General features: G+C 48.9%; 12 protein-coding genes across 12 annotated transcripts; 9 read left to right on the top strand and 3 right to left on the bottom strand.

Annotated features, from left to right (window-relative positions):
• Nucleotides 1-776: 776 nt before the first annotated feature.
• Nucleotides 777-2,066, top strand: BDW43DRAFT_301870 (uncharacterized protein; the record flags this gene model as incomplete). The annotated part of the gene is made up of 1 exon (XM_032045130.1): nucleotides 777-2,066. The coding sequence occupies one exon, from the start codon at nucleotides 777-779 to the stop codon at nucleotides 2,064-2,066; it is 1,290 nt and encodes a 429-aa protein (XP_031898022.1).
• Nucleotides 2,067-2,452: 386 nt separating this feature from the next.
• BDW43DRAFT_142309 (uncharacterized protein) lies at nucleotides 2,453-3,094 on the top strand. Its single transcript, XM_032038330.1, has 3 exons — nucleotides 2,453-2,642; nucleotides 2,705-2,791; nucleotides 2,857-3,094. Exons 1-3 carry the CDS (start codon nucleotides 2,570-2,572, stop codon nucleotides 2,958-2,960), a joined length of 264 nt encoding a protein of 87 aa, XP_031898023.1. The 5' UTR covers nucleotides 2,453-2,569; the 3' UTR covers nucleotides 2,961-3,094.
• Nucleotides 3,016-4,500, bottom strand: BDW43DRAFT_301871 (histidine phosphatase family protein; the record flags this gene model as incomplete). Its single annotated transcript, XM_032045131.1, has 3 exons — nucleotides 3,016-3,175; nucleotides 3,233-4,128; nucleotides 4,180-4,500. The coding sequence occupies 3 exons, from the start codon at nucleotides 4,498-4,500 to the stop codon at nucleotides 3,016-3,018; spliced, it is 1,377 nt and encodes a 458-aa protein (XP_031898024.1).
• Nucleotides 4,501-6,013: 1,513 nt separating this feature from the next.
• On the top strand, nucleotides 6,014-7,519 carry BDW43DRAFT_301872 (uncharacterized protein; the record flags this gene model as incomplete). The annotated part of the gene is made up of 2 exons (XM_032045132.1): nucleotides 6,014-7,102; nucleotides 7,160-7,519. 2 exons carry the CDS (start codon nucleotides 6,014-6,016, stop codon nucleotides 7,517-7,519), a joined length of 1,449 nt encoding a protein of 482 aa, XP_031898025.1.
• A 1,264-nt stretch (nucleotides 7,520-8,783) lies between these two features.
• Nucleotides 8,784-9,092, top strand: BDW43DRAFT_282985 (uncharacterized protein). The gene has a single exon (XM_032042712.1). The coding sequence runs from the start codon at nucleotides 8,801-8,803 to the stop codon at nucleotides 9,008-9,010; it is 210 nt and encodes a 69-aa protein (XP_031898026.1). The 5' UTR covers nucleotides 8,784-8,800; the 3' UTR covers nucleotides 9,011-9,092.
• Nucleotides 9,093-9,367: 275 nt separating this feature from the next.
• Nucleotides 9,368-11,878, top strand: BDW43DRAFT_282991 (putative copper amine oxidase). The gene is made up of 4 exons (XM_032042713.1): nucleotides 9,368-9,762; nucleotides 9,818-10,394; nucleotides 10,451-11,421; nucleotides 11,476-11,878. The coding sequence occupies exons 1-4, from the start codon at nucleotides 9,431-9,433 to the stop codon at nucleotides 11,609-11,611; spliced, it is 2,016 nt and encodes a 671-aa protein (XP_031898027.1). The 5' UTR covers nucleotides 9,368-9,430; the 3' UTR covers nucleotides 11,612-11,878.
• A 3,156-nt stretch (nucleotides 11,879-15,034) lies between these two features.
• Nucleotides 15,035-16,243, bottom strand: BDW43DRAFT_320869 (SMP-30/gluconolactonase/LRE family protein; the record flags this gene model as incomplete). Its single annotated transcript, XM_032049192.1, has 2 exons — nucleotides 15,401-16,243; nucleotides 15,035-15,341 (listed from the first exon to the last, which is right to left on the bottom strand). The coding sequence occupies exons 1-2, from the start codon at nucleotides 16,123-16,125 to the stop codon at nucleotides 15,035-15,037; spliced, it is 1,032 nt and encodes a 343-aa protein (XP_031898028.1). The 5' UTR covers nucleotides 16,126-16,243.
• A 2,525-nt stretch (nucleotides 16,244-18,768) lies between these two features.
• BDW43DRAFT_320871 (uncharacterized protein) lies at nucleotides 18,769-20,426 on the top strand (the record flags this gene model as incomplete). Its single annotated transcript, XM_032049193.1, has 5 exons — nucleotides 18,769-18,774; nucleotides 19,171-19,419; nucleotides 19,496-19,771; nucleotides 19,824-20,105; nucleotides 20,161-20,426. 5 exons carry the CDS (start codon nucleotides 18,769-18,771, stop codon nucleotides 20,305-20,307), a joined length of 960 nt encoding a protein of 319 aa, XP_031898029.1. The 3' UTR covers nucleotides 20,308-20,426.
• Nucleotides 20,427-20,918: 492 nt separating this feature from the next.
• Nucleotides 20,919-22,916, top strand: BDW43DRAFT_282996 (uncharacterized protein). The gene has a single exon (XM_032042714.1). The coding sequence runs from the start codon at nucleotides 21,005-21,007 to the stop codon at nucleotides 22,412-22,414; it is 1,410 nt and encodes a 469-aa protein (XP_031898030.1). The 5' UTR covers nucleotides 20,919-21,004; the 3' UTR covers nucleotides 22,415-22,916.
• Nucleotides 22,393-22,916, bottom strand: BDW43DRAFT_282997 (uncharacterized protein; the record flags this gene model as incomplete). Its single annotated transcript, XM_032042715.1, has 2 exons — nucleotides 22,468-22,916; nucleotides 22,393-22,415 (listed from the first exon to the last, which is right to left on the bottom strand). A coding segment is annotated over exon 1 (262 nt), but the record flags the coding sequence as incomplete, so codon positions are not given.
• Nucleotides 22,917-22,949: 33 nt separating this feature from the next.
• On the top strand, nucleotides 22,950-25,401 carry BDW43DRAFT_320873 (transcription factor domain-containing protein; the record flags this gene model as incomplete). Its single annotated transcript, XM_032049194.1, has 4 exons — nucleotides 22,950-23,111; nucleotides 23,174-23,320; nucleotides 23,370-24,060; nucleotides 24,220-25,401. The coding sequence occupies exons 1-4, from the start codon at nucleotides 23,029-23,031 to the stop codon at nucleotides 25,399-25,401; spliced, it is 2,103 nt and encodes a 700-aa protein (XP_031898032.1). The 5' UTR covers nucleotides 22,950-23,028.
• A 903-nt stretch (nucleotides 25,402-26,304) lies between these two features.
• BDW43DRAFT_313276 (arabinan endo-1,5-alpha-L-arabinosidase) lies at nucleotides 26,305-27,614 on the top strand (the record flags this gene model as incomplete). Its single annotated transcript, XM_032047559.1, has 4 exons — nucleotides 26,305-26,568; nucleotides 26,798-27,274; nucleotides 27,337-27,422; nucleotides 27,479-27,614. 4 exons carry the CDS (start codon nucleotides 26,305-26,307, stop codon nucleotides 27,612-27,614), a joined length of 963 nt encoding a protein of 320 aa, XP_031898033.1.
• Between the last annotated feature and the right edge of the window lie 235 nt (nucleotides 27,615-27,849).

Raw genomic sequence — 27,849 nt, forward strand, 5'->3', positions numbered from 1 at the left:
GTGCATTTTGCCTTTTCATTGTTTTCTCCATTTATTTCTTTCTTTCACTGTTTCTTTTTCCTTCTCTTCTTTCTTTTGCGGAAATCTTTTGAACTTCTCCTTCTATCATCTTTAGTCTTTGTCTTTGTTAGTGTGCGTGAGTTGTGCGTTTGTAGGCTACACGGGTTTTATAATAGGAAATACTATCTTTCCTTTCCTACCAGGCATAGATTAGATTAGACAATAAGAAAAATATTACAACAAAGTTATACATAAAATCAATAGCTATGCACATAGTTCTAAGCACAAAGGGCCAATATTGTAAGCTTAATGTGCTACCTTCCCAGTGCGGGAGACCTTGTTGTCTAGATAGAGGATATACTCGAAGGCATAATGCTTTGTTGTTTGATCTTTTCGAGGTTGTTCTATCTGATGAAACGTTTCTTTATTCGCATCCGTGACTGCATTGTCTACCTTAGGAACGTCTTCTAGCCCTTTGTAGATAGTTCAACCCAGTTCAAACGCTCTGATAAGAAAGACTATAAGGATTTAAAGAGCCAAATCCCGTTTCAAAATGGACGTAGTTCCTATATTGGTCTCCGTATCAATTAGTGGAGGTGATGCTGGTGACATATTCGTACTGACTCCGTTTAACCTGTCTCATAATGTCTAGCGACACCCCTAGAGTACCCGCAAGCGCGGATGAACAATTGGGACGGAACTATCTTACTTCTATCCTCCCTGCCGAGTTGATATGTGAGATCATCCGTAACTGCTACGATTTGCAGACCCTATGGATGCTAACCGACTTCTTTACGGACCCCCATGTGGAAAGTGCCATTAAGTTTTACAGCCTGAAACAGCTAGAGCGGCTCTTCCTCGCGAACAATTTCTACGTCTTCAACACAGATACCGAATGGCGGGACTGGCGACAGATGGAGTTTGACCGGTTGCTTGTGGCGGGTGGTAATGATCACCTTCTACCGAACGTTTCACCGAAGGACGACCCCGTAACACACGCTATCTCATTGAGCCGGTTGGATCGAATAAACTTCATGTTACGTTGTGGCCTGCCAGCCCACAGCTGGACTAAGACTAGTTGGAGCCCTCTTGCGGTAGCACTTCTCTATGAGGAGCACGGATGCTTTGATCTGCTTTGCAATTCGCTACCCAATGTAGACGTCCCAAGACTTCGTCCTGGGCTGTTAAGAGAGAGTCCCCCTTTTCTTTTGACTCTCGCCGGGACACGAGCAAACGAATACGCTTTTGAACGACTTCTCGACCACAGAGATGAATACAACCAGAATAATCCCGCGGTCCTAACACCGATCATGAATGGGCACGCCATATACCAAATGATCCGTTGTTTTCGGGTTCCTCTCATCGCGCGTGCTGCTGATGCAGGCATCAGGCTCAGCGGAGCCTCACATGAAACCAACAATGAGGGTCCATGGCATGTTGCCCCTGATCACCCTGATACATTAGCTCTCATACAATTATTGGCCCGAGAGTGTCCCCACCGACTGTTCCAACCCGATAGATATATGCAGACCGCGTTATTCCCGGCTGTACGATCCCGGAAAGCCGCAGTCGTGCAAAGATACATCGACCGTGGCATCGATGTGGGCCATGAAGTTGGGTCTGGAGAGACGGCTCTCCATTATGCCCTACGACAAAGGCCCGTGGCGCTGGACGTTCTGAGAATCCTTCTCCAGCATATCCACGTCGACACATCCGCCGGCTCCGGACAGGGCACACCATTGCACACCCTTTTGCTTTGCACCTTCGCATATACGTGGCGAAATGTTAATTATATCGAGACCTACGACCCCGACGGTAGCTTATGTAGTCGCAGGCAAGGACGTGGCTTAACAAAAGAGGAGAAGGAGATTGAGGATATTGCTTGCCAAGCTTGCGACATGATCCTAGGTTATTTTCCTGATCGCAGATTCACTGATGCTCAAGGAAGAACCACTTTGGAGATGACTCGCTTATTTGGCCTCAAGCGGATGTATCATCGGATTTCAAACGCTCCCATATCGGCAGAGCATAGTTGGGAACGACGGCTGAGGCGTCGGTTACAATGAGTCGAGAACCTTTTTTTCTTCTGGCTGATTTCCTGGTAATCGCTTTGTATTCTTTTTTTTTTTTTCGCTATCCCCCTTTTATATCTCGCCGATAGACCCAGGATAGAAGCATAGCGTGGTAGATTTTCTTGTTGCATGTCGTTGATTGAATACCCGTGATAGAACTCGGCATCCTTGTCTAAGATGAACAGAGTATAATCTCTGCTTTTCGCTCTCGCTTCTATTATATGTTTTCTTAAATATTCAAAATTCTTTTAAATAAAATAGTGAATATCCCAAATGGTTTCCAAGCCAAGCACAATTATAGGTCTTGGTATGCAAGGTGATCATCTGATAGACTAGGGCATATGACATCCCAACCCTCACCAGATGACAATCACACCTGACTTCAACCGTAGAAGTGATACATATAAAGGTACCCTTGTACTGTCTTTTAGAAATAGCCTAATTTTTGTTATTTCTCCAACCATATCGTCAATCCGATCGGGCCACAATCCACCACCATGAAACTCGAATCCATTACCGCGTTCCTTCTCTCCGCCGCTATGGCAGGTGCGGTACACCACCAATACACCTGTACGCATCCATCTTCCTTCTCTATGCCGAGTGCAGATCATAAGATAAGCTAACAAAAGAAGCACTACGAACGACCTCAAAAGGAGGCCATAAGATCCCTGCGCTGGACACGAAGCAAAGTGGTCTTGCACTTGGAGTTGGTGCGGATCGTATGTTACATTTTCCTTTCATTCTCTTTATTATAATCAGATATAGATTAACTGATGGGTCGTAGGTTGTTACACGTGTTCATCACCTTGTTCGCATGCAGTATGCTGTCATGGACGGTTTCCGCAGTGCTGCTCGGACGGAATGTATTGTTATTGCTGTGAGGATTAGCTTACAGGAGATTCAAGCAGAAGTAATATCATATTGGCTATTAGAAGATAAAGGATTAGCTTAAGTTACACATGGATATGATATCATCCGGGATGAACGGTTTTAAAATGTCGATTAATGCGGACAACGGAATCCACTCGAGCGTTCCGTGAATAGTTTCAATTGCAGCTCCGCTGTATAGGACTCTTGCGTAGAGATCTGAATCCGATGTCTCCCTGTTTGAGTCAATCAGTTAGCACTAATCGTGCAGCATAAACAGGGGGGAGACTTACCAAATCTCAAAAGCGATGTTTGATGCCATGCCGGGCCAGCGGAGAGATTTAATTCCCAACGCTCCCAGAATAGGTCCGATATCGCCGTCATGTACGAAGTTATGGCTGTACACGAGATCGGATTTACCCTCCTGCACAGCCTCGAATTTCCGCACGATCTCGCCGATAAAAAGCCCTTCGACGAGTTGAATGTACCGCGTGGCGTTCGCGTTGGTCCGCCACCAATAGTTCCATTCCCAGTCGCCGGCGCGGAAGACCTCGTTCGCTTGGTCGGTTGTCACGCAGTCGGATTCGTCCTGGATGCGACAGGGGAGGTCGTAGCCGTTGCATAGGCGGGCCTGGAAATTGTCGGCGAAATGGTCGAAGGTGGCGGTCCACGATGAGGTGGCGTTGAACATGGTGGATAATCGGGTGCGCAATGGCTCGGTGACGGAAAGATGTTCGTTCCATTCTGCGGTGGATTGGATGGCGGAGAGGAGTGTGTCCCGAGCGGAACAAGGAAACCCGCGGTCCACGCTGTCGATGCCGGAGGCCTGCTGGTGGAGCGGGATTGGTCCGCTGTGCTCCCGGAAGACACCGCGGAGGACACCGCCCGCGGAGCCTTGGGTTAGGGCGGAGGAGCTAGAGCGGAACCACACCGTTGCATCCGGGGTATCGGGGATCAAACCTAGCTGGTCGCCATAGACGGCACGGAGGTCCCGACCGTGTTGATAGCCGTCTACGAGACCTCCGATCGTGAGTTGAGGATACTGACATGATCCATTGACATAAGTGGTCAAGAACGGGTTGGATGGGTCCGAGTAGGCTTGTCCGTAGACTGTCGCCGGATGGGTCCCTGGAGTAGCTGGTGCTGCGTAGAGATGGGGGTGAATGTTGTCGCAGTTGTAGTCTTGATTCTACGGCGGTCAGTGGTATTCCTTAGGAGCCAACAAATCACGATGGCATACTTCTCCCCCGGGAAGGATATTATATGGGGTGCGACGTTGATGGCGCTGGAGATACTCAAGGTACACAAGCCGAGCAGTGACGGAGTGATTGGCCATGGGAGGTGGCAGGGAGTATGTATCTAGGTGCGGGTGGGGCATGGTGCAGTAGTTGTATACATCGCCTATAGGGCTGGCCTGGTCGGCCGGGGCGCTGTAAATGCCGCCATACGGGCCAAGAGAGGTATTGGTGATGAAGGTGGTGTGGTTAAGGGGCGGGTAGAAGGTCGCCCGCGACGCGAGAGATGGCGTACCGGAGAGGAGGGTAAGAAGGAGGGAAATCATGTCTACCAGTCCTTCGTAAATTGAGGGCATCATGACACACCATTGGGCGCATCGTGTTATTTATGGTTGGGTTGCTCTTCCTATAAGTTGCGGGGTGGTATTGAACTTATTTTTTTTTTGACATCTGCATCCCTGCATTTCTGGCCACTCACTGACCGCCCTCTCCCACGTGGCTCGGAATTTGCCGATATAGTTTGAGGAATCTTTTGATTCGAGCAAAAGGGAGTATTGTGGTGTTACATATAAACAGCACGTGCACGCTGTTTGGGTCTTTAATGGCTTGCTAGATGTTTTGATATGACCGTGTTCTAGCCAAGCGTTTCTCGGCATAGTGCACGCGCGACATGTTCCTGTTCACTCTATCTATTAGTCGGAGGATTCTGTATCAGAGAATTCAGTCGGAGCAGTGGACGACGTTCACATTTTGTTATTCTCACAGCCTCATTCAGTAGGCAGCACCCCGTCAAGCTGCAGATGAAAGCTCAGAGATAGTTTTAACCTGACGCATTTCTATAGCTCAATATGGTCGCTTTGGAATTTGACCGTTCCTACGAATTGATCCTACGTTGTCACCTCCCATTATGTATTGTTCTACTATGCATATATATATCTCAGCTCCACCCAGCCCTCTGTCCTTTGTCGTAAGATACTGTACCTGCATTAGACCCAATAGTAGGATTGTGTCTGCCTGAGGCACCTAGTGTATTTACCTTCGGCAAGAGGTCAAGTGACCAGTGGTTTGCGCGTCTCCGCCCGACGCGGCCTAGGGCTTTAGCAACACGTGACAGTCCCTGCGTCGATGGTTTGGATTGGTTGGACGGCCGCCAACGTTTGGCTCCACAGTGGGGTCCAAGAGGGCCTATCATGATGTGCTCGTGCTGGCCCATGATACAGTATTTTCAATATTACCATGCAAATACTTTCAGGGGACGTGAGGAGAGATGTGGTGTTACCAAGATGGCATTGTCCATGGTACAGCAAGGTTACAGAAAAAGCTTTTTCCTTTATATCACGGGAAGAACAATAGTCCTTTCTTCTGGAAAGCAAGCCGTGGACTAGTTCCATGGTTCGGATATTGCTATAAAAAAAAAAGGGCCCCCACGAGTGGCCACCAGTCAAGGAATTGAAATGAAAATTTTAGCCCCAGGGACTAACAGAGGACACTGGCAAAGATTTCGGTGTCTGGACTCTGCATTTTCTCCTGTCTCTCTCTATATTGCTGTCTCTGGCTTTCCTCGTCTGAACTCCAATAAATAGATCCACTTTCTCTCAATTTCGCGCCCGCGCCATCGTTCCTGGTTCATTCCCCTTTTTGTATATTACTGACACCTTCTCTCACTCTCTCCCAATGCGTGGAGGCTCTGTTCGTTCCTTTTTGGTCTCTCTCTTGGGTTGATAGGAATCGCATAGATGGTGACTATGTCGATGGCTCTTTAGTCGTTTGAATTCTTGTATTTAGTATATATTAATCGCTTGATACCCCCTCCTGTTTTTTTTGTTTCTCTTTCGGCCAATGGCGCGGATGATGCTGTCGCGCAAAACCACGAATATCCTGGTGTTTATCCTCCTGGTGATCATCATCGCCTCGGTGCTCAAGATCAGTCTGCCCGATGCCTCCCTCGATCCGGCCATCCTCTACCATCATGCCACCGGCCAGGATAAGAACGAGCCGGACCACTGGGAATGGGAGACGACCACACGCTTCGTGCCCCTGAAGAATAGGCCCGCCGCCAGCCCTGCCATTCCTTTCGCTGAGGCCGACGAAGGCCGTCTCTGCGAATCCTTCCCCACGTATTTGATGTCGCGCATTCAGGTCACCCTGAAAATCGGTGCCTCCGAGCCCGCCGATCGCGTAGACGCTCAAATCTCGACCGTTACCCGCTGTATTCCGAACCTCCTTATCGTCTCCGATCGAGAAGGCGAGCTCAACGGTCACCGCGTTCACGACATCCTGGCCACACTCCCCGAGTCGTTCCGCGCCAACGTCTCCGATTTCGAGGCCTATGATGCACTGCAGCGAGGTGATGAGAAGGCGGTGGAGAGAGCCCAGGGTTGGCGACTGGATCGCTTCAAGTTCCTGCCCATGGTTGAACGCGCCTACGAAACGAACCCGACCGCCCATTGGTACATCTTCCTCGAATCCGATACCTACTACGTGTGGGATAATCTCTTCCGTCTTCTTGATCAGTACGACCCCTCGGAACAGTTATATTTCGGTTCACCCGCACCGGGGAGGAAAATTAGTGACAGCAAGAAGACCTATTTCGCTTACGGTGGGGCGGGATTTGTCCTTTCCAGCGCTGCGGTAAAGAAGCTGTTTTCTCGGCATCACGGTTCTCACGGTCAATATGTCCAGCCGTCACTGAGTTTACAATACGAGGAATTGATCAAAAGCGATTGTTGCGGAGATTCTGTCTTAGGGTGGGTGTTGTACGAAAAGGGTATCAAGTTGTCGGGGCTGTGGCCCATGTTTAACCCGCATCCGTTTCATGGCATTCCGTACGACAATGCCTATTGGTGTCAGCCGGTGATTAGCATGCACAAGACTTTATTTTCGGACATGAAGGGGCTGATCAAGTGGGAAAATCAACGTGATCGCACGGTACGTACTTCTTTTCTTCCCAAGGTCATGTCCGCACGGCTAACCATCATACCATAGAAACCTCTACTCTACGCGGATATGTTTGAATATGCGCGACTGGGGACCTTTGAAAGCAAAGCCGACTGGGACAACGGAGACTGGGGTGGTTTTAGAGAGCCTGACGACTCGCCGGCGCACGCATCGATGGACGCCTGCCGGGCTGCATGTCACGATCATCCGCAGTGTCTATCGTACACGTATGACCACTCTGGTCATTGCATCTTTGTCCCGACGATCCGACTTGGCCATAATACGCCGGCCACAAAGGAAGTCCGGCTTTCGGCCGGGTGGGATGTGGAGAAGATCCGCAATTGGCACGCATCTCACAAATGTGAGAAGCCGTTGTGGATGAAGCCGAGTCTGACGCGGATCTTCTAGGGCATTTTGTATATCATGATTTTGTATCGGATGTCTGTACATTTTTGGATTCTCATGCCTCTAATGATATTTTAAATGTGATACCTCTAGCAATATTATGAGATAGAAATACAAGTATATACTTTGTGCATCTGTTTGTAAGATTAAAATCGAGTTCAGCTTAAACTTCGGGGAGAGAGATTTACCGATGAGAACCGGTTTTTTAGTTTCCCTTGATCTCCTCTACTGTTTGATCACCATCGGTGGCCACCCTACCTACGGCCGATTTAGCGACGCGCGGCGGGGCCTATTTGACCAAGTCTATCTCCAATATCCGATCGTGGCCATGACTTTGTTGAACGGCTGGTATCAGCTATATAAGAATCGAGTAGACTCGATTGCATTCTGGTGGCTGTGTCTAGTTGTCATCATGGGCTTGCCCATTAGTCCTTCCATTGCCGAGTCCCTAGACAATGATTTGGCAATATGCACGCACGTTACAGAAGTATTTATGGTCCCAAATAAGCACGGCCTTAGTAAACCCTCGAATCGACATAGTGCAGCTCTTCTTGTTACACACTCTCTACCTCGAGTACAGTGACCGATTTGGTATGGTGTGGATAGCTTGGGGTATTTCAATCCGCATTGCCCAAGCTCTAGGCTTGCATCGGCTTGTCTCAGCAGAGCCGAGGGTCTCCGGTGAAGAGATTCAGCACGCTCCCGGCTTTAGGAGGTTGTATACTTGTTGGATGCTTTCATGTCCCTTAGAGGGGGTCAGCCCCCTGCGATTTCTGGCCCTCTCAACGTTCCACAACTACTCTTGCCATACCAATGCCCCCCTCCCCCCAAACCTATCCAAGGACCCTGCTCCACAGATTCACTACTGGCATATGCAACTCTCGGTAATAGCCTAGTATATCTAAATGACGCCAGGTAAGCAAGGAAACATACCCTAGCTACTGGAGCAACTGGCCTTCATCAATTAACAGTTGCTCGTCTGGTGGGATTCTATCCCCTGCGAATCCCGACCTGAGCAAGGGAACCTCGCTAGCAAAAGATTACATCTTGCTCTGTCATGGTTACACGTCGAATACTTAAACTTGATGAGGAATGTGTTGCGGCGCTCGTCGGGGGCAATCAACAAATATTTTATCTCGTCTCGTCATGACCCACAACATACGAAGCCTAAGACATAGTTTTCTTGCCAGGTGGATTAAGGTCTAGGTAAGATAAACAAGTCCCTGTGTTGATGAGCTTTAGTTGGGCCATTGGACGATTGGTCAACGCGGCCCTCACACCTGTATGATATATCTGACCCCAGACCATCAATATGACCACGTTCATCAACCGAACCTCCAACTACCTTGGTCTTTCATCGTAGGAGCTCTTTCTTTCGAGGTTCCTGCTTATGTTCACTATGTAGCTGCCTATATAGCGATTAACCAATGTAATCAGCTTCATTCCTTTTACGTCTTCTATATAGTATTTCATAGCTTGCATCTGAAATTGTGAAATATGTCATCATAGCAATCGATCCTTTAGCCGGAGATATATATTTCCCGCTTAACAGATGTATCGGCAAGTGATCTACAACTTATTATAAATATTGATAGACAGATAGCGAATCCCTACTCTCCACTTCCACAACAGAGTATGTAATAAGATAAACTATCCTACCCTGAACGAGGCTCTAAGAGTAATAGGAAAAGCAGTCAAGGGCCAATTCGGCCATTCCGACCAATCGGCGGAACCAGAATGGAAGGATTCCGCGTACCCCGACAGGACGATCGGACACCATTCCGAGTTCCGAGCTGAGATAATGTAACATTCTCAATCGGGAAAATGTTACGCCAACATCCTGCATAATAAGCTCGCTTCTTCCTCCCATGTTTCTTCCTTCCCCAGACCAATACAAAAACAAATCTTCTAAACATGGCGCCGCACCCCCTTGCCATCCTCTCTGAGGAAGAGACCAACATCGCTCGCGAAGTGGTCGTTGCTGAACACCCGGACACAATCCTCCATTTTCACGAGATTTATCTATCGGAACCGGAGAAGGAACAGTTGCAGCAGTTCCTTGCACTTGAACATGCTGGTCGCCTTAGTCCAACAACACCTCGCCCGCCGCGACTGGCTCTGTGTCAATACGATGTGATTGGCGCTGACCGTGTCCCGGTGTATCAGGAGGCGTTGGTCGATGTGGGAGCCCGCAAGTTTGCGCAACATAGGATTATCGGAAAGGAGCATCATGCCGCTTTAACTCTGTATGTCGAATTTGTACCCTTGACTTGATGAATGGTAACTAATATGGACCTGCAGTGCCGAATTTGACGTACTAGTCGAGCGCTGTTTAGCTTCTCCATTGTTCAAGGAAGCCATGGCCGAATTCGATCTGCCCGAGGGCTTCGAGGTCGTTATTGAGCCTTGGCCGTATGGTGGACGGGATCTCACCGACCCCAACCGTCGCTTCTTCCAGGCCCTGTGCTTCGCCACAGACACCCGCAAGAATAACGCCGATGCCAACTTCTACTCCTACCCTCTGCCTATCATCCCGGTGATGGATGCGCTGACATCGGAAATCGTCCGCATTGACCGGCCCGCGACGGGAGGTAAGGGCGAGGGCTTGCAAGAGAAGACCTGCACACGAGACATCATCGGCCACTGCAAGGACTCGGATTATGTACCGGAACTGCTTCCGAATGGAACGCGGAAGGACCTGAAGCCGTTGAATGTTGTTCAGCCAGAGGGCCCTTCGTTTAAGATTACCAATGAGTCGCTCGTTGAGTGGCAGAAGTGGCGGTTCCGTGTTGCCTTCAATCCTCGTGAGGGTGCGACCATCCACGATGTTTGGTACGATGGCCGCAGTGTCATGTACCGGTTGGCGATTAGTGAGATGGTGAGTTTGGTCAAACGCCTCTCGGATTACCTGAGTGCAGACGCTGACAGTGACAGACGGTGCCATATGCCGACCCCCGCCCCCCATACCATCGTAAGCAGGCTTTCGACTTTGGCGATGGTGGCGGCGGTAACATGGCCAACAACTTGTCGATTGGTTGTGACTGCTTGGGTGTCATCAAGTATTTCGACGCCGTCATTACCGGTGCAGACGGCAAGGCCCAGAAGTTGCCGAATGCGATCTGCTTACACGAACAAGATAACGGCATTGGCTGGAAGCACTCCAACTGGCGGACTGGCCGCGCGGTGGTCACTCGCCACCGTGAGTTAGTTGTGCAGTTCATCATCACCCTGGCGAACTACGAGTACATCTTCGCCTACAAGTTCGACCAAGCGGGCGGCATCACGGTCGAGTCCCGCGCCACCGGTATCCTGAACGTCGTCAACATTGACCCCGGCAAGACCAGCGACTACGGAAACGTGGTCAGCGGAGGTGTTCTGGCCCAGAACCACCAGCACATTTTCTGTGTTCGCATGGACCCTGCCGTCGACGGCACGAATAACTCCGTCGTTATCGAGGAATCGCACCCTGTACCGATGAACGAAGCCACAAACCCCAACGGTAACTTCTACAGGGTTACAAACCAGACGATCGAGCGAGCCACCTACCTTGATGCCGCCCCACAGCTGAACAGAGTGGTCAAGATGGTCAACCCGAACAAGAAGAATCCGATTAGTCAGAAACCTGTGGCGTACAAATTCACTCCGTTGGCTACGCAGACGCTTTTGGCGGATCCGAACTCCATCCAGGCTAAGCGCGCCCAGTTCGCTCAACACCATGTCTGGGTTACCAAGTATCGCGACACTGAACTGTACGCTGGCGGTCGTTACACGCTCCAGAGCCAGGTGGAGGTGGAAGGTGTTGCTGATGCCGTTAAGCGCGGCGATTCCGTCGAGAACACGGATGTTGTGGTCTGGAGCACGTTCGGTATTACTCATAATCCTCGTGTAGAGGATTGGCCTGTTATGTAAGTTGGCCTTCCTTTCGCTATCTACTATTGCAGTGACTAATGTTTGTACAGGCCAGTTGAGATCTTCCAACTCATGATCAGGCCCTCGGACTTCTTCACTGAGAACCCGGCGTTGGATGTGCCGTCGGGCAAGAATGCAGCCTCTCGTGTCGTCCAGTCTGAGTGCTGCCGGAACTCGCATATCTAGGATATCAGACCGGAACTTTTGTCGCAGACGATGATTTATGACGATTTGTATAGTATTTAGGTTATTAGAGCAGTGAACTTGGCAGTCGTTGTTCAGCCGGACTGCTTCCGTATATAGGCCGATTTTGCGAATTTCAAGCGGTAGAATATTTCACCAATGAATTCCCACATAACCCATATCAATACGCTTATTCAAAGTATGTTACCTTTTGACATATGGGTTATCTCTCCACAACGATCGAATGCCCCTCTATGCGGGGAGATGCATAGCTACCCAATCCAAATAATACGAGGTAGTCACTAAGTCGCTGGTTTGCGACCAGCATGTGCTATGTAGGATAGACGACTGGAATATGGAGTATGTAAAAGGGAATCACTACCAAACGAGTATCAAGAACAGCTGCCATATATCCATACACAGGCGGGGTTATAAACGTAGCTTATGCAGGAATGGCTTCAATTCTCGCAGAGTCGGTGTAAAAAAGTGCCAAGAACTGAAGGCACTTTATGCCCACGCTAAATATGCTGGCCTCTATCCCTCTTGAAAGTCTTGCTATCATACCCATATGAAGGATTACTATCCACTTTTGTTTTTATCTCTACTAGCTTCTTCACATTACTCTGAGCCAAATTGGTGAAGACTGAGAGAAAGATGCGGTCACGCAGCGTCCCCTACGACTATTCCTCTTCTGAGATCTCTAGTATTGTTGATTCCACGGATTCGGATTGTTTATCTGAGCCATTTGGTGAAGAAAGCCTTCCTGCGGCTGCATCGCAGGCCCGCAATCTTGCCTTACCGCACCTACCATAGAAGACAAGACTGAAGCCGGGTAATCTTGCATTCAGGAGCCCTGATGGCAATGCACTGGAAAATAGACATGTAGGGCTTGGCAAAGAGCTAGAACGGTTGACCAAAAATGCAAAGAATCTTAGAACAGAGTGGCGTAGCGCCCTGAAGGTTACGAGAAGATCAGAGGGGATATGTTTGAGGAGTATAAGAAACCGGCGTTAGGCGCGAGGTGTGAAAGTTTACAGCTGAGAGCACGACGCCTGCAAAAAGAAAGGGAGGGTTAAAGGCTGCATATACCCTCCTTTCGGGGGAATTGTATTATGAGAACACTGACCCCCTGAGGACCAAGTGGAAGGATTCATCACCCACTGCAGGATCTGGTCGCCATGGGAAACAGCCACCATTCGAATATACCAAGCTCGGGCCAGGCAATAGAACGCTTGTTCTCTATCCTGCAGAGAATGAGTGGTGCCCTCTTGTTTGTGTACTCCCTGCAACGCCTCTCTATAAGAGTAAGAAGCCGACGTATGCTGCGCTTTCATATTGCTGGGGTCTAGATTCAGACCATCGCCGACTGTTGGTTATTCCATCAAATTGCAGAGTCCCCAAATCAAACACACCGGACTGGAGATTCATTGAAGATAAGTCCAGGGAGATTCGCATTCGGAAAAATCTCTTCCACGCATTAATTCGCTTGCCCAGAAAGGATGTGCCAATTTCCCTGGGGACCGATGCAGTACGTATCAACCAGGAGGATGAAAAGGAGAAGACAGAACAGATCTGGCAAATAGCCACAATTTATCGCATGGCGGACCATGTGTGCGTGTGGCTAGGGGAAGTTGACAGTGAAGGAAGGAGTGACAGTGCAATGGACTTTGTGACCAAAGTCATGGACATCGAGATCCTAGAAAGATTTACAAGCGACAAAAGATAGGCGCAGAATTGGTATGCACTGGGTGAGCTTATGAGGGATCGTTGGTTCTCTTGCCGTTGGGTCGTTCAGGAAATATCGCCGGCCAGGTCAGCATCAATCCACTGTGGTACGAAGACCGTTCAATGGGAGGAATTCGCGGATGCAGCCTCTATTCTTGTAGCAGCTCAGGATAAAATCAGGAAGTTATTCGACTTTGAGACTTGGAAGGAGGGGCCTCAGACATTGGGAGAGGTCCAAACATTTGGAGCGAATACCTTACTCGAAGCAACTAGCAGGTTGTTTCTGAGAACAGAAAATGGTGAGACTCTCCAAACTGTCAAGGGGATTGAGTATCTGGTCACCTCCTTAAAGACCTTTGACGCTGGTGATCCACCGACCTCATATATAGCCTTCTATCTATCGCCAGCGATACGCAGAACTATTCAGCTTATTCAGGCAAAAGTGAACAAGGCCAGCAGGCCACCTCCACCAAAATTATCATTGATTATGAGCTGCCTGACATTGAGGTTTATAGAAGTTTTATTTGGTATTGTATCGACTCTTCTGGGTCGCTGGATATTATTTGTCGCCCCTGGGCAATGCCGCTCAAAAACACAAGGAGACCATTGCCCTCTTGGATTCGCCTACTCCGACATGCCGAGTTCGGCGAACCAGAGGAGGTCTACGATGGCCGGAAGAATAGAGAAATTTTGGTGGGACCCGTTGGTCATCTTCGCTATAATGTATCTAGTCGCAAACTCTTCGAGCGAGTAACACTCAGGAACGAATACCAAGGCGGTTCTCAGCGTAACGGCCTACCACCGGAGGTGCAAAGGGAGGCTGTGCAGTCTCACTTGTGTGATACTCAGAAATTCACAATCTAGGCTAAGGGATTCAAATTGGCTAGGGTTGTCGACGTGTCGTTGACAAACGGGCCAGGTCTTATCTCACGAACCTCGCTGCGAGATATAGGTGGTTGGCCTGGTATCAATAACAGCCCCGATAGCGTCCCAGATCGCATCTGACGGACGCTGATAGCTGATAGAGATTTTGAGGGACAGATCCCGCCTACCTGGTACCAAAGAGCATGTCTGAGATGCTTGGAGATAGCAGATACATTCAACAACGGTGATCTAATATCGGGCAGCTTCTGCAAGGCCCTTCGGACATGCTGCGCGGGTACCTCACCCGGGTACGAAATATTACCTGGAATAGAAAGTTTTTTAGGGTCACCATGAAGACGTCCCAACGAAGTGCCTCGCACGGCTCAGAGGAGAAGAAAGACATGGAATATGTAGAAAATCTACACTACATAGATTTTGACTCTTCAGAGCCCGAAGGAGGATATGCAAGAAAGGTAGACGACCAAAATCTAAAATCCTGGGCTGAAGATGATCTCCTTGGGCTTTGTCCACCAGGAACTGAGCGAGGAGATTACATTTGTATCTTGTATGGTTGCAGCGTACCGTTTATCTGACGACAGTCCTTCAGAACGCCAGAAGGCAATTGCTTCGCAATAATAGGCGAAGTCTACGTTCATGGTAAAATGGAAGGCGAAGCAGTTACAGACTGTAACAATGGGAAGACACTGGGCGCTGAAGAGATTTTTGGTTTGATATAAAATTTGTTTTAGAGAGCGATCGAACGCTAGAGCAGGGGTATCGACAATTATCTTTACATATCTATTATTCATATTAGCACAATATTGTTGTCTGAGTCCCTCAAATCTTCAATAGTGCCCCTTTGACCGAACGATTCAGCTGCGCAGACCAGAGTGTATTCTCGTTGAGAATAAACATTTGACCATTGTGACCGAAGGAAAAGTTCGCCGCTCCATCCTTGATCAGAATCTTCCCGAGAAGAACCCCGCCTGGAGACCAGACGTTGATGCCATCGCCACAGCCAGCATACACGTTACCTTCCATGTCAAGCTTGATTCCGTCCGGGACCCCAGTGTCAGCCAAGGCGAAAACCCGGCGATTGATGAGGGACTGTTCTCCTTGGATGGTTGATACGTCGTAGGCATAACTATTAACACACATTAGAAAAGCTAAAACGAGATAGGATAAATGCAAGGGTTCACATACATAGTGGACGGTCCTGTAGGATCAGTCGTACCGTCACCGAGTATAGATGCGGTATCTGTGATATATACGGTCTTCTCATCGGGCGAGAAAGCAATACCGTTCGGCCGACCAAACCCATTCGCTACGACACGCACATTCTTCGTGACGGGATCAAAGCGATAGACCTGATTCGGCAATTGGGGCTTTGGACGGAATCCTTGCTTGGAGCCGTAGATTGGGTCGGTGAACCAGATCGATCCATCACTGTGCACGACGACGTCATTAGGAGAGTTGAATTCACGGCCGTAGAAGCCACTGACAAGTAGCTCAGTGTTGTATGGAGGGTCGATCGACATCTGATATAAACCGCTGGTTTCGGTCTGGTTTCCCTGGCCACAGAAGAGGATCCCGTCGCCGTGATTGACCGCACCGTTTGCCATTGGGATTGCGGGGTTTATGACTTCGCTTGTGACAAGGTGAAAATTGACCTTGACCTTGGTGATTTGGATGGTAGAGTGATTTGTGACGGGGTCGGTCAAGATGTTACTGGTTAGGAATAGCTCGTCGGTAGACGGGATGAAGACACTCGCTTCGTGCGCAAAGGGGACATCTTCGTCCTTAAGTAGGACCTCTAGCTTGGGGGTGGAGCCGATAAGGTTGAGAAATCTGCTGTCGTGAACCTCGAATGCGGAGGAGATCTGGGAGATGTTGGCCGGATAGCCCGAGAAGGTGAGGCTTTTGGCCATGTTGATAGGAAGTGCAGCAGTTGCAGCAGTTGAGTGATATCAGGCTGTTCAGGGGGATTCATCCCTTTATACTGGCCCACGGTAAGGGACTACGCTAGCCGAATTCTTATCGACTGCATTGCCTATTCCAGACAGATGGTCGATCAGTTACATTGAATATGGATCTGGGATCCACTTGCCCAGATTGACTTTTTTCAAACATCGCGGAGTTATTCTCCGAGATTTGCCCGGCTGCCTTATAAATTTAGGCTTAAAAGTAATTTTAATACCTCTCTACTGGATCTGTCACGGATAACATACTAATCGCAAGGATAGACTTTGGCCTTAACTGTTGCTCAAGCAATGCAGCCTCCACTATTCGTCATCTGCTTCTCCACCCACCATACATATATACGTTTAGGTCTAAAGCTGTAATGTGGCCAAGACTTGTCTCAATCTTTCTTACTTGGCATTGCATAATAGCTGTAGTTGAAACAAGTGTCTCACCTCCTCTTTACCAGCCATCCTGTTCTATGTCTCTTATAATCTTAAGTTTTATCGATTCTTTTTGGGTCGTTAAGATAATGAAAGGATTGTCACATTGATCTACTGGATTGATTGGTGATCCTTATTCGATAAATTTCCTAAATTCCCCTTGTTCTGCTGGAAGTGTATGCAATTCGCTTTACGAAGTTTGCGAAATCTCATAGTCGCACTATGGAGAGGTAGTGTGTTGTCATCCACTCGTGTCTGTACGCCACTTTATGCCTTATTGATATTCTAGCAAGGATATCAAGTACGAAATTGGAACTGTAAACTTAGTTAATGCCCAAAAATTCCCAATATCTGTTGTGCGGGTTTTATCCCTGGCTACCCTTCAGGTCAGCATCTATAGTAGCCGATCCTGGAGATAATTAAGTCTCAAGATTTTGGTCGATCTTTGCCAATGCGATAAGAATGCTTGCCCTCTTCTCTTTCTACTAGATGCGGCAAAATCACAATCTATGGCTTGTTCCCGATACTATACAAATTATGCTGAAGGAGCCTGAAGGTTGCATTTCTTAAAAATATAGGCATTCTGATAGTAGCCTCAAGAGAAACCAAAAGCGAGTTGGTCAATTCTGAGCTTCCTTCACCTCTCACACACCAATACTTAATTGCCTCTAGTGGCAGCAAGAAGAAGATCCTCTGATCTCGCTGCTAAAAAGGCACAGTATTTAACCTGATCATGTCCCCATGACCATGGCAAAATATCATACTTCGGGATATTTTTTGCCATTGAAATCGCCCTTGACAGGTCACGCCCATGATTGACCGAACACATGAACCAAGAGCATGACTTCGACTTCGTATGGGTTATATCCCAGAAAAAGATGATAAATACAAATGCTAAGATGGGATTCGTAGCATGAGTTTTATGATCATTTTGTACGACATGGGTTGCACTGGAGCGTACTCCGTTCCATACTACTTATTAGGTTTTCCTCAGCCTTATGTACAGAATTGCCGCGGGGTTAGGCCATACCCCCATTGTATCTTGGGCTCGCATATGAATATTGTGGCTCATACAAGGCATGATTGTGTTACTGGATGGTTGCGTTTACACTGCCACAGCTGACGGGTCCGGACATATCAAATAGGGCGTACAACCGTTTGGTCGTGATAAGAGAGCTTGGAAATCCCCGGAGACATGGTCCAAAGAAAATATGGAATGCTATCAGCCGACATTCAATAGACTTTGGATTTTGCATGGGATATGTATAATTCTGAGGTGGTGTTCATGGGCAGTATTCAATGTGGTTATCGATAATAAAAACTTTCTCGCCAACCGAGGCTCCCTAATTGCCACGGCCAATAAAATAGTTCATACAAGCAAAACGCACCCTCCACAGCCTGAATTACGGTATAAATTTACACATCCAATAGTTCCATGTCCGTTCCTTTCTTCTGATACGTCAGAGCTGAGCAATACTGGGTTGTTTTGTAGATCCCGAGAATCCCTTTCAGCTGCCAGCCTAGTTCAACAGATTTGAGGTGGACAACACACGTCTATATGATCTTCCGCTGAGCCCCTCGAGTCATGTTAAATATGAATACATATGACGGATTCACTCCTTTGGTCATGTTTCTCGTTATCCAGTAGCTCGTCGTGGAAGGTGCGAAGATCGTGACATATCTAGCCAAGGGTGTATCCACTTGAATTAGGGTCGAGCAGGCCGACGATCTCCCGGCTGCTCTACAAAAGAGTAAGTAGTCAAATTGTATATGATGCTTAGCGAATGGCACCTGTGGTTGTACATATCTCATGGAAACTGATTGTTGACAAGCAGGTGCCCGAGATGTACAGAAAATATGTAGAAAAACAATGCAAGTGTACTTGAACATGTAGATAGACATCAGCCACGCTAGAGGGTTAATCTGTATCGTGAAGCCCCAGTATACACCGTGTAGCCGTGAAAGTTGTGCAGGTTTCTGAAATACCGATTTCCTTAGCGGGCCTGTCCCGCTTACAGCAAAGCCGACAAAGTGCCTCTACGAAGATTTCAAATCCTAGCGCCAATTTCCACACTTCATCTTCCATTGCGTGTATGTTGCAAAGCCTGTCATTCCGATGTGGCTACACAAGATTCGATACGTAGACCACATAATATGTCTGACGGTAGCATGGGGGTTGCCGAAGGTCTGACGGGGATGGACTAGAGCAACAGCACCTGTAGAAGCCGGGTCTCCAAACACAGACAACATGGAATTGAAATCGACAGCGATCAGCGCCAGCGATGGTGCATCGAGCTCCCCCGAAGCTGCATTCATGATATGGCGTGTTCTCCACTGAAGCAACCAAGGGCATTTTAGCAAACCAATACCGAGGCTGGCTCACAGTCACTAACGACCGGGAATGAAGCCTTGAGAATGGTTTATATAGGTCTGCAAGACATGGCTTCACGTATCAGTCCTTGCGCAGCACATCGAATTCTTACGAGGTCAAGTTCATCCCCCGCTTGGGGTCAGAAGTCTACCGAAATTGTCTGGTTCTCGACGAAATAAGACTCTGAGGAGGTGAAATAGCATTTCGATATCTTCATTCTTCTGGCCATTATTTGGAAGCTCCGTCATATAAAGGCATATTTTCGGCATCACTGCATCCGCACTCGGCCTTTCCCCCTCCGTCTCCTAGCGGCGCCCGAAGCCCTCCTAGACACAGGCCGAATGCACCGATTACCATCCGTCAAATACGTCAACATCGTCGGCGTCCTTTCCGGCACGGTTCTCACCGAGCTGAATTACTTCGTGAATATACTGCCCAAGTTCGAGGACGTGCAGCTCTATGAGTTCCGCCGTTACCATATTCAATACAATCGGGGATATCAAGCGTAAAAGGGTTGCGCGCGAGCGATGCGTCCGTATGAAGTCCGCTTTTACTCTGAACGCAATCACTATACTCTCCATCCTCATGACCATCGGTCTCTTGGTGATGGCTGGGGTGATTCACGACGGTGTCGTGCTGGTCCGGGTCTCTAGTATAGCGTTATCTCCTTGCACGGCACGTCTCTCGGCTTACTGGTCTCCGAAGTTATCGGAACGGAAAGACACGGCGGAAGTCCTGGATGGGAATGTTGTTATTCATACGCGCGGGGGAGCCCTGATTGCGGTGTATGGCAAGCAAGATGTAATCCGAGAGCTGTACACCGGTATCTGACTCCTGTGGGTATTACTGGCAGGGGAAGTCGCGGCAGTTCTTTTTGGCGGCTAGTACACTCCTCCTGATGGCGTCTGTGATTAAGCTCAGCAATAGCAGCGGGAAGATGCAGATTGCCGTCGGTGCGGCGTATTTTACTCTTAAATTTCTCACCTGGGGTTTGGCGTGGGCGTTTGAACCCAAGGATATCTGGGATATGGAAAGGAATCAGCCGTTGGATGCAGATGCGCCGGTCGCACCTCAGCCCACGACAATGACACGAGCATTATGGTATGCCATACGACATACAAAGGGGATCGCCTGGGTCAGGAGAGCGAATATAGCACTGATTACGGGTTTTGGGGGATCAATGATTGAAGGAAGCGCACGAGAATGCTGAGAAAGGGAACTGGGAATGGCCGGCAGTGGAAAGAAAGAACGAACTAATGGCTCAGGCCGATCAAGCCAGTCAGCAGCGGTTACTAGAGTCAGAACCGGGTGCTTGGTATCCAAAATGGGGCGGCTAGACCCAACACAGTAGACAGCAAAGAGCAAGAATTGGGCGAAGAATCCACCCATTGACTAGCTCAGGTGTGCTTATGCACGAATCGATCACTATTGTCCCTATCTAGGTCGGATAGTCGACCACGGTGGGCCCGCACGGTAGCTTATTAGCGCCAAGCCACGATATATTGCACAGCGAGGCTATGCTCGCCAGGGTAAGGGTATAGATATCCCACGCGATATTGCGTTCGTGAATCCAAGTAAGGAGAGTCACATAGCTTTCTGGGAAGTATTGCTCATGATTTCATTTGCTTTATTTTACCTTTCTTGGGCCGTCATCTGCCAGATCATCAAGGCAGGGTTGAGATGTCTCATGATCATTGGCCGGCGAGAGGATTCGGCCGTACAAGCGCTCCACTATGCCTCCTGACTGTGCATTATTTGACAAAGATTACGAAAATGACGGTCCTAGGATAAAGAGGGTGAAAAGCAAATAAGACGCAAATAAGAAACGAGGTTCCACAGACTTGCCAATTCAGTCGCTGAGGAGAACAGGCCGGCGCCTAGGAGGCCGAGGAGAGGCTAGATGTGTTCTTAGCGGCTGAGGCGGAGTAACAGTGTAGGGCTTTTTTGTTGTTTTCCCTACATAAACCCCTCCTCCCCCGACTTTTCTTACGGCCCAAACCTCCTTCTGCGCCACAGCTGACGGCAAGAAACGCCATGACGAAAAAATACCTCGACCGACATCCGATGATCGCGCGCATTGTCAACTGGTTGAAACGAGTCAAAAGTCTTGATGAAAGCGAATTAGCAGCCATCATCCGTCGTGACGAGCTCAAGTCCCTGTCCGACGAAGAAGCCGTGAGGCTTCTACACAAGCAGTTCGGGGATATATTTGAACGGTTAAAGAACGTCCCTGTCAACATTGAACAGGGCGACGGGGAACCTCCCAAGGGAAATTTAGATGGAAAAGACTTCACGCCGTCGTGCTTCCTGTTCGATGAGGATTATGCGGAAATAAATCGAACCGTAATAAACTTTTTGGCTTTGAAATGGCTCCTCGAAGGGAGACACGAGGCCTTTACAGCGTACCAACCCAAGGCTGTGAAGCTATCCCAGGAAACTTTCAATCGGTTCCGCCAGTTAGCTCAAGAAATCTTGGAACAGCCAGATGATATATTGGCGTTGGTTGTGTCTTTGGTGCTTGGGGATGTAGGAAAGGACCCCGATTTAGTGAAAGAGATTGACAAAATTGATGGGAAAAAGACAAATCACGATGAAGTCCTCGCCAGGGCAATTGAGCTGGATTACTTCCGTAAGGCGCTGGGGTTGCTCCCACTCAGGAGACAGAGGGACGTGGTCCGTGGGGTCAAAGTAGGCGCGAAGCTCAACATTCCACAATTGGTACAAGGTGAGAACGTCCCGGGCAGTCTAAGGAGTATTCATAAACTGCGAGGACATCGACAGGCATTTAATTTGAAGTATCTCGAAATCATGCTTGACGTATCCGGGGCAGGGGCCCATCTCGACGCACGGGGTGCCATTCGCATGATCGAGCCTGTCTGTCAATCATTTCTACTCGCCTTCCCGGTACTGACAGACGTCATTACAGAGAAGCTGTCTGTCCGAGACGCTTATAATAAAGTGCTGCAATACCGAGGCGAACTCTTGGCCAACGATGGCTTTCCGCCATTATCAACAGACAACCCAAGCGATCGGGCTTTCCTCCGCCTTTGTGCGATGGGTAGAGTAGCGCATAGGCATCTAGCTGAGCTATTTGACCATGCATTCAGAAGCCTCCCTGCCCCGACGAAACAAGAACTTATCCACGGATTGAACGTGGACGGGTGTGACGGCGAAGATGCAGTAATCCTCTATTATATGCCCGCGATATTCGCGGAAGGACTAAGGGTCACGCGTGGTGCATCAGATGAGAAGCAAATAGAAGTTCTCCAGAGCCTCATGTCGTTCATGGCGCGAACATACAAGGATACAAAGCCCATTACCGGCCATCCAAGCAATATCATCGAGCGTGACGTGTCCGCAGCAAAGGACTTCATACAGAGAGAAGATTTTATTACAAATCCTACCATTCTGAATGAATGTATTCTTCCTGTAGCAACGTGCTAATGTGGGCCTTCTATATTTCCGTTAAACCGCAACTGCCTAATGTTAATCTTCAGAGACGACCATTTAGCCGTCAAACCGAATTGGCGGGAAATGACTTTATGAAATTGGAATCCTTCTACTTTACCCAAATAGTATTTTGGTATCCGCGGGTGGCTATGATGTTTATCTCATGTATGGGCGTCTCATATATGAAATTCTCCGGCCTGAATTGTTACGGTGTTCATTGAATAAACACTGTCCTGCCAGGTTTTCTTCCAGTTGTTCTGCTGTAATAAATGGCGTTATGGCGTTCCATATATATATATATATATTGTGTCTAGTAAAGCCTCCAATCAGTTTAGGGAAGAAAATATATATTGGAGATAACAATAGATAAGGATACGATAAAGTAAAATAAGCTCGGTCCGTGATCGTAGATGCCTCAGGCATAAAGGCTCATGGCCTCGGGATGGCTCGGAATGGAAGGCAACTTTCGCGCTTCACCAGCACTCTTCATGACTCCCTCATTCCGCACCATTATTGCCTGATCAACTCTCGGAACCAACCTAGTGGCCTGCTAGATACTTTTCTAGAGCACCCACCATTCCCTATAAAATCACCACGAGACTTGATCCATGGAGTCGGAATCTCCCACCCACACCAGCATAACTTCGGAACCCCCTCGGAAAAGAAGAGCCAAGTACACCCAGGTTGCTTGGTGCGTTGCCTACCCTCACTGGTGCGATTGAGACGAGACTTATACTGACTTACCTTGATTAGTAACGAATGCAAGCGTCGAAAGCTGAAATGCAGCGGCGATGCGATATGCTCACGATGCGCCCGTGATGGCGCGGCGTGCATTTATGCGCCCAATGCGTATGCGTCGAGTAACGCTGGGACCTACTTAGAGGAAGCAAAGGACGATAGGTAAGGCCTTATTTAAATCTAGTTAAGTGCGTCAGGTTGATAAGCGCAGAGTAGCTTCAAGGTTCCAATCGGTGGATCGCCAAATCGAAACCCTCCAGCGTGAGATGCGGGCGATGGCCGCTCGCTTGCGTCAGCTCGAGTCATCGTCGTCCCCCGGCACTAGCAATGCCAACAATCGTACACCGGGACAAGTTTCCATTGTGTCATCTCAGGCGGCTACTACTGGCTTACATCGTATTATGAATCGGCCCATGTCGCCATCCTACGTTGGGCCCACGAGTGCAGAGTTCGGCCTCGACGCACGCCGGAAACCGTCAGACGAAGACGACGACTTTGAGTCCACAGCGGCTCCCAGCCCCGCTGCAACACCGGGTGCTGATATCGCGGTAGATGATCCACTTGGGAACTTGGGGCTGACGGAGGCTCTTCGACTGGTAACGGTGTACGAAAACACCGTTGGTTTGATGTACCCTTGTGTCGATCTGGACAGTGTGCGCGCATATATCGTTGATTTCTATCGCGATGACTCTCGTCTGGCACTGGGCTCGGAGCAACAGGATTGGTTCTTTGCGCGTGATGCAGAGGTGCTGAAGATCATCTTAGCGATCGCTTTGCTAACGGAATCTCATGGCCGGAGTGAGCGGGCAGCGTTGTTGGCGGATAGTGTTGAGGACCGCTTTGCGACTCGGGTGAATATCCCCGAGGTCGACATGAAAGAACTTCTTATATTAACATTGCTGGTTTGTAGCCTCACTGTCTCTTCCCTTTTCTCCCCTGGCTAACACTGGTCTTTCTCGAAGTCGATCTTCCATTCCTATCGCGATGACGAGGTCATCTCGTGGCGACTTATTGGAATGGCTTGCCGGGGCTCCATGCAACTCGGCCTCCACTGCCAAGAGACTTGGTATAAAACTGGAGGCGTGTTTCCTGGGGAATTGCAGTGGACATGGGCTAGTCGCCTATTCTGGTGCATCTATGTGCTGGACAGGAAATGGTCTTTCGGGACCGGCCTTCCATTCGCCATTCAGGACACAGACATGGACACCAACTTGCCTGAACCGGGAACCGCAACACCGTACCTTACCTGTATGATCTCGTACGCAAGACTGAGCACTAAGATATGGGGGCTTGTAGTTGGCTGGGGCAGTCGATCGCGCTCTGCGACGTCAGATTACTGTTCCTACCTCGATTTTCAAGTCCAGCAGTGGATCCAATCGATTCCGCAGGAACTACGATTTGACCCCTCGCAACGCCTATCCACAGACTCGGTTCAGAACGATAATGTGATGATGTTGCAAGTCCTACTAGCTCTACAGGCGAATCAACTCCGTATTTTAGTATACCGCCAAAATTTGCTCAGTAGCGAGAGCATCGAGGGGAATGTGCCCGGTGCCTCGACTGCCGTGGAAACAGCCAAGAGCACCATTCATATGCTACACTACTTCACCGGAGTCTCGGATGTCTACTTTCAGCGTCCGGAACCGTTCAATTACTTCCTGATCTCAGCTTTGGCTGCGCTATTTCTCGCCGTGTTTCATGCTCCGAGTCGCTTCAGCCATGTCTGTCGGGCGGAATTTTACACAGCCGTCAGCATGGTGAGGAAGTCATCTACACGGGCTCGCACATCGAGACGATTGCAGAAAATCATTCGCAGTTTGAAGTTGATTAAGCTCAATGTGGGTGGAAAGTCGCCTTATAGACCCGGACAACCGCCGGAGAGCCTTGGCAAGGTCCTATCTCGTTTCAGCCACGGGCACCATGACTCGTGTCCGTCGCACTCTCCGTTTCCCCTGTCGCACCAGCACAACCCATCTGGCATTCCCACCCCACAACCCTCTGCGCCCCTTTGGCCTGTGTCCTCCTCACCCGCTACGGCGCCTATCAACCATGGCGGCAATCATGACAGTTGTGAGGATTTGACCAGTTTCTTTGAGATGGCTGGAGGGCTCTACTTTGATCCGAAGGCGAGTCTACAGGAGGAGACGCTGGAGTCCCAGGGCGCTAGTGCAGGGGGAGAAGGGGTCGATGCGTTTCACGCAGAGAACGAGGCGCTAACCCGAGTGATGGCTGGCCTGTTATAGATGAGGGTGGCAGTCTGGGAATTTAGTTCCCCGATAGTCTATAGAATATGTCCATACACTTGTGCAAGGGTTTCAGACACCAAGCCTCTTGATCCTGGAGGTGTCTCTGCATCCCTGCTATTGGTGGAACTAGTTCCATGCCCGAGACCACAATAGCCGAAAGCTAAAACATTGATACCCCGACACATCCGCCGTGAAGAATCCACTCGGATGAATCTCCAAGCCAAGACGATCACCAATCCCCGTGACAAGAAATCTTGACTACCATATTGAGCAAAACTCCTAGATGAGTGGAAGTACGAACCAATAGCTGTCGAGATTCTATTCCTCCCCCGACCAATACTGCACTAGTGTAATTTCTCCGTCGGTAGTTGAGAAATTCGTACCTTGATGATACTCCTACAGCGGTTCTCGGAGAATTTTGTACGAGCAGTACTCGCTTAGATCCGAGAGAGGGGTGAGGTATTGCATCATGCAGGATGATGCGGTCTACTTCTTTTGTAAATGATATTTATATTGAATTTTATCAGCTGTTATCTTTATTGTGTGATAAGAATGGTAGACTGCGCACGAGGTAATGATATATCTTCAATAGGGGTTTCCACGTCACGACCGGTGATCTGTACCATGCACAATGCATGTATTATAGATCGCTAAGACTTAGCAATTACAATCAAGTCAGGCTTTGCTGAAGGTACATGGTGTCAATACCTCGGAGAATTCCGTTCCTCGAATGGGTGAAACTACCGTTCTCCGGCGGAGGAAAGCACATTTTCGATGTAGACTGCGCGCACAGAGACACGGAAATGGCTACAATCGACAAAGTACGCAGTATAAATACCAGCGTGGTATCTTGCAGTAAGAGGGATTCTCCAACCCATACACTCCTTAGTTCCGCTAACCATGTATATTCAATCCTCCCTTGTATTAGCCCTGCTACGTGCTGCTGTAGCCTATGGCTACGCTAACCCAGGAATTTGCTCCGGTGCCTGCAATGTCCATGACCCTGCTTTGACCCAGAACGGCGATGGAACTTATTTCCGCTTCTCGACGGGGAACAATATCTCCTTCGCTTCTGCATCGTCGATTGAGGGGCCCTGGATTGCTCTAGGATCCGTCTTACCTGATGGCTCATCGATTGACAATCCGGGGAGGTATGATCCTTGGGTAGGTATTTGACGCTTTTCTATGTTTTCCGAGTCTACTTTCCTTTTCCGATGTAGATTATCTTTACCTCGTTCTGCTCTCCTCTCCTCTCCTCTCCTCTCACCATCTTGTCCATCCTCCGATGTCTACCCGTGAATGCTATTGGCATCGTATTCCCAGTTATCGCACAGCCCGTTTCTTGACCCCTAAAACACTTTCCTTACCATGGCACCCACTAACTAGCCCATAGGCCCCCGATGTCCAGAAGGTCGGAAACCTCTACTATGTCTACTACGCCGTCTCCAAATTCGGTAGCCAAGAGTCCGTCATCGGTCTCGCCATCTCCGAAACAATGGCGGCAGGCAGCTGGACTGACAAGGGCTCCACCGGCATCATATCCAAAACAGGCGACCAGTACAATGCCATCGACGGGAACCTCCTGATTGACGGTGACAAGAACTACTTGACCTACGGATCTTTCTGGCAGGACATCTTCCAGGTCACGCTCAATGCGGACGCGACGTCTTCGACGTCTACTCCGGTTAATGTTGCCTTTGACCCGGAGGGAACCCATCCCGTGGAGGGACCGTTTCTGTATAAATATGGCAGTTATTATTATTTGTTCTTCTCGTGGGGATCGTGCTGTGGGTACGATACGAATAAACCTGCGGAGGGGGAGGAGTATCGGATCAAGGTTTGTCGGTCGAGTACGCCGACGGGAGGTTTTGTGAGTATTGGCAATTTTCCCCCTTATTTGTCATGCTCAGAGGAGTAGGGCTAATGGTCTAGGTTGATGCGAATGGCGTCGCGTGTACGGCGAGCGGTGGAACTGTTGTTCTCGAGAGCCATGATAATGTTTATGGACCTGGTGGACAGTATGCGACCCTTCTGAGTCTTTTCTTTTTTGATTGATAATGGCTGACTGATATAGGGGTGTCTACACTGACCCGAAACTGGGTCCTGTGCTCTACTATCACTACGTTGATACGACCATTGGTTATGGTGATTCTCAGAAACTGTTCGGGTGGAATGTCCTCGACTTTTCGAGTGGGTGGCCTTCCGTGTAAGGTAAATGATTTGAATTCTGTGATGTGAAGTGCCCTGTATATATGTCAACTCTTGTCAAGTATATATTTGGACCATAGTGAAAAGTAGCTGGTTGAGCTTCCCTGTGGGAGTGTTCCGTAATTGGTTGGGGGACTCCATACTTCCATTAAGGAAAATCGGGATATATCAGTAGAAACAATAGTAGTCAACCCACCCTAATCTCCCAGAGCATTCCAGAAGCAAAATATGAAAAGT

Source organism: Aspergillus alliaceus (genome assembly GCF_009176365.1).
Source record: "Aspergillus alliaceus strain CBS 536.65 unplaced genomic scaffold BDW43scaffold_36, whole genome shotgun sequence".
NCBI classification, from domain to species: Eukaryota; Fungi; Ascomycota; class Eurotiomycetes; order Eurotiales; family Aspergillaceae; genus Aspergillus; species Aspergillus alliaceus.

Bases quoted from the DNA above. Each gene is read 5' to 3' on its own strand.
- BDW43DRAFT_142309 (XM_032038330.1), top strand. From the start codon at position 2,570: ATGAAACTCGAATCCATTACCGCGTTCCTTCTCTCCGCCGCTATGGCA. The intron at 2,643-2,704 runs GTACGCATCCAT...TAACAAAAGAAG, and splicing joins GGTACACCACCAATACACCT to CACTACGAACGACCTCAAAA. The intron at 2,792-2,856 runs GTATGTTACATT...GATGGGTCGTAG, and splicing joins ACTTGGAGTTGGTGCGGATC to GTTGTTACACGTGTTCATCA.
- BDW43DRAFT_282985 (XM_032042712.1), top strand. From the start codon at position 8,801: ATGATATATCTGACCCCAGACCATCAATATGACCACGTTCATCAACCG.
- BDW43DRAFT_282991 (XM_032042713.1), top strand. From the start codon at position 9,431: ATGGCGCCGCACCCCCTTGCCATCCTCTCTGAGGAAGAGACCAACATC. The intron at 9,763-9,817 runs GTATGTCGAATT...ATGGACCTGCAG, and splicing joins CATCATGCCGCTTTAACTCT to TGCCGAATTTGACGTACTAG. The intron at 10,395-10,450 runs GTGAGTTTGGTC...TGACAGTGACAG, and splicing joins GGTTGGCGATTAGTGAGATG to ACGGTGCCATATGCCGACCC.
- BDW43DRAFT_282996 (XM_032042714.1), top strand. From the start codon at position 21,005: ATGACGAAAAAATACCTCGACCGACATCCGATGATCGCGCGCATTGTC.